This window comes from Fukomys damarensis, unplaced genomic scaffold (assembly GCF_012274545.1).
Source record: "Fukomys damarensis isolate Sample0158 unplaced genomic scaffold, DMR_v1.0_HiC HiC_scaffold_19, whole genome shotgun sequence".
Taxonomy (NCBI): domain Eukaryota; kingdom Metazoa; phylum Chordata; class Mammalia; order Rodentia; family Bathyergidae; genus Fukomys; species Fukomys damarensis.
In genome coordinates, this window is record NW_022900931.1 from 67,536,910 (window position 1) to 67,545,162 (window position 8,253).

The 8,253-nt window shown below is 58.0% G+C and overlaps 1 protein-coding gene across 1 annotated transcript in view; it reads right to left on the bottom strand.

Moving 5' to 3' along the window:
* Positions 1 to 463, bottom strand: part of Ube2s (ubiquitin conjugating enzyme E2 S) — a 4,672-nt gene extending 4,209 nt beyond the window's left edge. The window contains exon 1 of the mRNA XM_010616907.2: positions 207 to 463. Coding sequence (XP_010615209.1) covers positions 207 to 305 — 99 coding nt within the window. The 5' untranslated portion in view covers positions 306 to 463. The remainder of the gene's footprint in view (positions 1 to 206) is intronic.
* Between the last annotated feature and the right edge of the window lie 7,790 nt (positions 464 to 8,253).

Consider the following 8,253-nt stretch of genomic DNA (forward strand, 5'->3'; position numbering starts at 1 on the left):
CGGGCAGCCTCTCTCCGCTCCCCGTTGGCGCGGACGCCCTCCTCGTACCTAGCACAACAACCCACCCGCCTCGGTACCCGGCCGCACTGAACCCGCCGCGCGAGCACCACTGAGCTTTTATAGTCGCCCTAAGGCCACGCCCCCCCCAAGGCGCGCCTCGACGGTTAACGTCAGCGCGCACGTTCCTCGGCGTTCGACGCGCTCACCCTCACTTCGCAAACTGCGGACAGAAACCAGAGAAGTTTGGGTGGGTGTTGCGCCACGGGCCGGCCACAGGCAGTACACGGGGGCCAGGGAGGGAACATCCGAGAACGGAGGAAGCGAGAGACCCGAGTAGAGAAAAAGGGGACCGGAGGCGGCGCGGCCGCTGATTGGGCTGTTTGAATGAGACGCCGCCGCTGCCTGGCGTACGCGTGTGCGTCCTGACGCCGAGGAAGTCGCACACGCGACTAACGGTTCTGACGGCCGGGGCTGTGGGAGGGGAGGCGGGACTAGGGATTTTAAATGCGAGATGGGAGATGCTTGGGCCAATAGGGACGGTCGCCCTTGATCTGGGGTCACAAGACTCGGACAGACCAATCCCTGGCATGAAAGGGGGCCCGCAGGGGAAGCCGGCGGGATTGATGACTGACCAATGGGGAGGAAACAGTCTCGACCAATGAAATGCCTTTATTTTTTTGTGTATTTAAATGACTTCCTTGCAGCCTGCGTTCCGCGTTTCTACCTTGGTAGGATGGGCTGGAAATCTGTCTGTATTTTTTTCTGGATCCGCCATTTTGTGCTGGAAAGGATCTTTGACCCCTTTGCTATGTCGCAGAGACCCGAAGACTAGGCCTAATAACCTTGGAGTCTTGGCTCTCTGACCTTTGCCAGTTGTCCATTTCTTTCTGTGGCAAAAAGGACCTGGGTCCCTTGGGAGGCCACGGAAAAACGTTGGAGGGTCCCAAAGCTTCATTGCCTCTAGCCAGCACCCCACATCACCCCTCCGCACCACAGGATTGGACCCGGAGCCAGGGCTTCGGTAAAACGGGCCAAGCTAGGCTTGCTCTTGTGAGCCTCCTGCCTCAGCCTCTTTAGAGTGCTGGGATTACATATATGCGTCAGTGATACAGGAGAAATATAATTCCCAAACAGATGTCAAATGTGCCTAGTTCATGATCCCACAATCTCCAGGAATGACGTCTCAAACCAAAGGAAGAAGTTACGAGAGTTTTATTGGAAATAAGGAGACATAAATAGCTCCTGAGTTTTCATCAGGGGTCTGGAATGGGTGGCCACCGAGGCCCTTTGTCAGGGGTGGTTTATACAGCAGAGTCATAATGTGGGTGCAACTGCCATCAACCTACAGGATTACAAGTATAACTGCTTAGCTAATAGTGGCCCGATGAGTGGCATAGCAAGGGTGCATGGAAAGAACAAAGGCGTTCTGGGAAGGGATGGGTCTGGTTGCTCTGATCACCTACCTAGGTGGCTGAAGCCTAGCTGGACTTCCTGACCAGGCGGTGCTAATCACAGTGTAACTCCAAGTTCCTGCTCATCCCTCAGAGACTGCAGGCCTGGCTGGTGCATCTTTATCTTGAGGCCTGGCCTTTAGATGCCCCTCCAACCATGATTCTAAGGTTCTTATAATTTAGCTGCCTATAATCCCAGGGTGCCCCAGCTCAGCAAGGCCCTCTCTGTCTCTGCCTGGGGGACAGATACATGGCTAGATGGAAAAGCACCGTCTCCAGGCCTCAAGGGCAGTAGAGTGGCCACACTGTTGCCTGAAAACAGTGGCTGGAGCTCCAGGCCCAGCTTCTTAGAGATGCCAAGTGGGGAGCAGGACCAGAGGCTTAACATGGCTTCCCTTTATTCATGCGTCCAGGGGGACATTGCCCACCCTGGCTGCCCCAGACTGTTGGCCTTCTCAGTCCTGGACAGCAGCATTAGTAGGTAACCTTTTGGTCACAGGACCTCGAGAAGACCCCCAGTCACCAGCTCCCCTGACAAGGCCAGGAGGTGCAAAAGAAAACTACAACCAGGCCTAGTGGTGACTTCCTGCAGTCTCAACACTGTCAGAGGCTGAGACAGGAGGACTGCAAATTGCAGTCCTGTCTAGGTATTTTAGCAGTTTGGCAAGACCTTTCTCAGAAGTTTAAAAAGGTGTGTGGGTGCGTCTCAGTGCATAACCCTGGTACTGCACCAAAAGCAGAGAGGTCCTGCAGCACAACTCGAGTCTGTTAAGCAGAGTTTGTGGAAAACTGGCCACAGGTGGGCGTTTTACACACCTGCTCTGCATTTAGCCTCCTGGGTGTTGATGATTGCAGCCCATCAACAGGAAGGGAACCAAGGACCCAGGCTGCATAGCAAGACCCAGCAGGGACCCTGCACACGTGATGATCATGTGCTCAGGTCCGTTTAGCAGGTGTGGCACGCATTCTGCTTCTTGCGGTACTGCAGATTAAACCCAGGGCCTTCACACTGAATGACATTCCTAAGCCTTTTTCATTTTTTATTTTGAGACAGGGTTCAAGTCACTAAGTTGCCCAGGCTGGGCCCCAAATTGGGACCCTCCTGTCTCAGCCTCCTCAGTGCCAGGATTACAGGCATGTGCCACCACCCTTGGCTGGTGTCTAGTTTCTTTAATGCTTGGTCGCACTCCTTGAAGGTGGATATGCTGCTGGTGCCTCGACACCTGTGCCGTACACTTGCCACAGGGCAGCAAGGTACTGTGGGCGTCAGGGGAGGTGCAGGACAGCCCAGAGCATTTACATCCATGCGGGGAGCGAGCAGGGGAGCCCACGTCAGGCCAGTGGGTGCCGGGACAGAACAGAGAGCAGCGCAGGGCCGTGCCGAGGTGGCCTGTGGGGAAGGCCCATCTGGGCAGCGCCACACTCTGGGGCAGCATCTGGTGCAGAGGGAACAGCACGTGCCAGGGCCCGGCTGGGCTGGAATTCGGTGCTCGGGGCACAATCAGGAGAGCTGGGGAGGCCAGTGGGGCTCAGGATGGAGAGGAGGGCTGGGCTCGATGGCACGGGGCGGCCTTTGCTGTGCAGGTGTCCGGACTGTGTCACGTCACCCATCCTGCTCGACGCTCGGGCTTCCAGACACAGGCACAGGCGCAGGGGCTCTTGGCCATCGTTTCATTTATTCATTCATTTTTGCAGCACTGGGGATTGAACCCAGGGCCTTTGAGCTGAGCTCCATCCCTATCCCTAGCCCTGTTTGTTTTTTTGAGACAGGGTCTCACTATGTAGTTGAGATTGACCTGGAACTCACTGTGGAGCCCAGTCTGGTCTTGAACTCACAGCGATCCTCCTGCCTCAGCCTCCCGAGTGTGGAATTACAGGTGTGTGCCACCACACCCGGCTAAATAATTTAATTTACGTTAGTCTGAGATTGGTTCTCAGTTTTGTTTTTTGGGGTTTTTTTGGTACCAGGGATCGAACTCGGGTCATTGCATTTGTAAGGCAGGCGCTGGAAACACTGAGCTAAATCCCCAGCCCCCTTTTTATTTTTTATTTTGAGACAGTCTCGCTAAGTCACTAAGTTGCCTGTGCTGGGCTGCCTTTGTGATCCTCCTGCCTCAGCCTCCTGAATTGCTGGTATCATAGGTGTGTACTGCCAAGTCTGGCTGACTCCCTGCTTTCCATCATGAATCTGACAGACCCCACTCCTTTAAAAAAATCTTTCAAGCCCCTGTGCCCCACTCTTTGGTGAAGGACAACAGTGAGTTCAGGGCCATATGGACACCTTGGTGCAAAATACAAAACACAACAAAACCCGTCAAAAAAAATTGAGCCTGGGTCTGGGGATTTAGCTCAGTGGTGCCACACCACCTCACAAATGCAAGGTCCTGAGTTCAATCCCTGGTACAAAAAAAAAAAAAAAATTGAGCCTGGCATGGTGGCTTAGTGACTTGTTTTTTCAAAAAATTTTTAAGAAGGTCTAGGGCTGTAGCTTAATGAGAAGGCCCTGGGTTCAATCCCAACACACGCGCACACACACACACACACACACACACACACACACGACACAGGTCCTGGGGGATGCAGGGTCCCACCTCATGCCCCAGGGAGCAGTCCATGAGAGGCACTGTCGTTGGGGTGCATTCAGCCCCATATGGAGAGGTTCATGGGTACCTCAGCCACTGTCCTTTTTCTTTTTGGGGGACTCCTGTGTGGTCCTCTGTCCTTAGCAAGCTGGTGCAACAGAAGTAAAAACCAGTAAGGTTTTTAAGAAGTAAAAACCAATGCCAAGCCAGCTGCTTGGCATTGCCAGCTGTGGCCCGGCAGCCCCTGCCTTTTGTACCCCTGCTTTGAACTGCTGATCCCCATGTCTCAGCACCCTGAATAGGTGACCATTGCGCTGCCGCATCCGTGGGGACCCAGCATTTCTGTCTGTCTCTCCCACTCTAGGAGAGAGGCTCCCACGGTGGGCATGGGCCGGAAGGCACTTCCGGGTCAACAGAGAACCAACGCCCCACCTGCATATCCCGAAGAGGTGTTGGGAGCCCAGAGCCATCCCCCTGTGGTATCAGCTGGAGGTGCCCGGGCACTTCAAGAAAAAAGCCGGAGCCCTGATGCCCCAGGATGTGGAAGCAGGATCTGAGGACAGGGAGGTAAAGGCTGGAGGGAAGGCCCTCATGCAGTGTGGATGTCCAGGATGCCACTGGCCACCAGGGACTGCGAGAGAGGCCGGGGGCCAGCTCTACTGTACCCAGGAAGCAGCCAGCCCCGCTGACAGATGGGGCCAGACCTCCAGCCTCCAGGCCCAGAGACAACAGTCTGTTACTAAGCTGTCCAGGTTGGGACGGGAACCAGGTTGGCTCCTGTCATGAGGTTGGACCACGGGAGTCACAGAAGGAGCTGATGTTGGAATCAGGAGAAAGCCTGACCTAGAAGCACATTACACCTGTATTCTCAGCACTTGGGAGACTGAGGCGGGAGGACTCCAAATTCAAGCCCAGCAGATCAACTGACCCTGTGTCAAAATGAAACATAGAGCAGGGTCTGGAGATGGGGCTCAGTATGAAGGCCCTGGCTCAATCCCCATGGCCCCCATGGTCATGAAGGCGGGAGAGGCGGTCCTGAGCCCCAGGAAACTGGTCCAGAGACACGCGTAGGGCCCAGTGCCCTCTCCCAGGTCGGGGGAACTATGCTTTCCCGGCAGAAACCCTGGAGACGACGGATCAGGAAAACATCTGTTTATTCAAAAAAATACCAAGTCAAAGCTCCTGTGTGGCCTGAGCAGGAACAAGGCAGAGCCAGCGTGGTGGGAGATGTGGGTGCCAGAGACAGAAGGGGCAGAGTGTGGCTGTCTTCTGGCCCGGCGCTGTCCCTCTGCTCTTTGCCACAGCCCCTCTAGGATCCTGGCCAGTGATGCCTACGCTGCTGTGCAGGCCTCAGGCTCTCTGTGCGTTTGGGGAATCAGAGAGGACCTGGGGGCCAGGTCCCAGCTCGGCTTGCCCCGCCATGGCTTCTTTGAGGTGAGAGGTCAGGGCACCCAGCAGGCCTGAGGGCTGGGCTCTGAGTCCAGGCGGAAGAGAGCAGGTGGAGGGGTGCACACCTGAACCCCACATCTGGGGCTGCAGAAAGCGAAGTCCTGCAAGGCGCTGAGCAGGGCAGGGGCTGGCTAGCTCCTCTCTTGGGCACCCCAGTCTGTCTGAGCACATGGTGGGGTGGAGGTGCAAAACTGGCCAAGGCCTGGCAGACTGGGGTGACTCCCCCATCCTCCTCGGGGTATGGGAGCCCGGGCTGGTACCTGCCTGGAGCTCCAGAGGACAGTAACTGGAGGTTCCTAAGTGGGGAGAGGAGGCCCCTGGCCTTGTCCTGGGTCTGGGGGAGGGGTGCAGCCCTTTAAGAGTGGGGAGCGCCGCCCCGCAACATGGCTATGTACAGAGCTGGGGATAATGGCGGCAGGGTGGAGGGGAGGGTGGGGAGCACCAAGGCCATGGCTGCTGCTGTCTGTGGGCCTGCCAGCGGCTGACCAGAGCTCTGGAGCAGGTGTGGCTGACGCCAGACCGAGGCTACTGATCCTGGTGTGGTCCGGGGAACCGGGACGGGACAGCAGGGCAGTGGCACCTTTCAAGGGCCTGGAAACCCTACCTTGGCGGGGGGGGCTGCAGTTGACCCTGTCACCAATCCATTGGCCGGGCAAGGCAGTGCCATGGCCAGGAGGGTCCCAGATGCCCTCAGCAGGGCTCAGAGGGAGCCTGGCCAAGGCCAAGTCTGGGGCCTGATCCGGGAGTCCTGGGGAGAGCAAGGCAAGTGACCCAACTGGAGGGGCCAGAGTGGGTTGATGACTTGAGGGGGTGCCTGGCTCCACCCACATCCCTCAGAGGAATGGGGTGGCACGTTGTGCTGATTCCCTGAAGGGAACTATGAATGCCACACTACCCCGGAGGACAGTTGGATAGCTCATCTTGGTGTCTAGCCCTAAGCTGGTGGGCCCTGCGAGGTGACCGCACAGGGCCGGAGTGCCTCCTGGTTGATGACGACATGTCAGGTGTCACGGATCCTGGGGGGGGTGGGGCCATGGTCACAGTGGCTCTCTGTAGCCAGTGACATCAGGCGCCTCGTGGACGTGGGGAGGGGATCCCAGTTGCTGCTGACTTGATTGAATCTCATGGACTCTGGGAGGTGATGGCACCGTGGCAGAAATGACACCACTGGGCCTCAGGCATCCTGGGACGCGGAGACACCGGCGGAAGTGGGAGATAGTCACCTTTGGTTCTATGGCTCCTGCAGGGGATGACTCTGGTCTGTCTGTTGGGTCCTGGGAGGCAGTTCCACCTCTCAGGAACCCTGGGATGGAGGCACAGAGCCGACTCGGACCTGCGGAGGTCATGAAACCATGGCTCCCTTGGGTCTCTAGGTAAGAGAGGAAGTGATGACCCCTTGGCCCTCACGCACCCTGGGATGTATGAAGACACTGGTGGGAGTGGGTGCTAGGGCTGCAGTCACCGATGGCTCGATGGCTCCCGGGAGGTGACACCGTGGCTGTGGAGAACCATGGTTGATGGTGAAACTGTTAGTCATGGAAAATCCTGGAAGAGATGGAACCCCACTGAGACGGGTCACGGGGAGGCCTGGGAAATGGCACGGTTACATGGATCCCCAAGTGCTACGCCATCATGAGCGGAAGACATTGCGTGGCACAGATGACATCACTGGCAAGGTCAAGAGCAGGCACCCTCAGCCCTCCTCTCCAGTGGGAGGCTAGGACTTTGTTGGCGGAGTCGATGACGTCTCCAGGTATGGCAGAAAGAAGTGGGCCACCTAGAAGTCCTAGGCCTCCAGGAGTGTGGTGGGCCCGAATGTCCTGTGGGACTGAAGCCGATGGACGGTACTGTCCTCGAGGAGTCCCGTGCGGCCAGGTCCCGGGGCTCAGCCTTCCTGTAGAGGGTCTGGTAGAGAGAGAGCCTGTCGCTCATGTCCCTGGGTCTGTGGAGGGAGCCAGCAAGCCAGGCCACAGTGGGAGGAGGCAGGAGTTCTGGGGGCACTGCCTGACCAGGACACTTGGTGGTGACGTGGCTGTGTGGGGGCGACACTGCCGCCATCTGCAGACCATCCTGGGGGAGTCTGCTGCCAGGGCGCCTCTCCAGTGCTGGCACCTGCCGGGGGACATCTCAGGACAGCACCTTCACGGGCGTCCTCCCTGGGTAGCCCTGGGCACAACACACCCTCCTCAGCACCGAGCACAGCGGCAGGGTGTCTGCTGCCGTCACCTCCAAGGGGGGGCCTCTGGCAGCGACCTCGAGGAAGGAGGCAGGCAGGCGTCACCTCTGGTGATGACGTTCTGGGAGGAGGCACAGGCCTCTGATGGTGTCACAGGGCAAGGCACCTTCTCTGGCGACGGCACCAGGGGAAGGAGAGCCAGAGTCCTGCGACAGTGTTGTGGGAAGGAGGCCACATCACGGGCGAGGACACAGTGTGGGGCACGTCCTCAGCGGTGTCCCTGGGGATGGCTTTGAGTGGAGCAGCGCCAGCGCTGGGTGGAGGCGCCATTTCCACCAGGACACGGGAAGAAACCGTTTCCTTGTGAGAGTGGGACTCAGAGATCTTGGGGCAGAGATGACCTCGGGGCGCGAGACTCGCCACCGAGGTGACACTGGACAGAGTGATCTTTGTCTCTGGAGACCATGTCACCGCAGGAGGGGCCTCCCCCGCCGACGCCTGGCGCAGCCCCTTCCTCTGCGGCGGCGGCGAGGTCGGAAGGCGGGCTCACACGGTCACCTCGTTCTTGCTGGCCGTGCGCAGGTGCTGCGGCAGG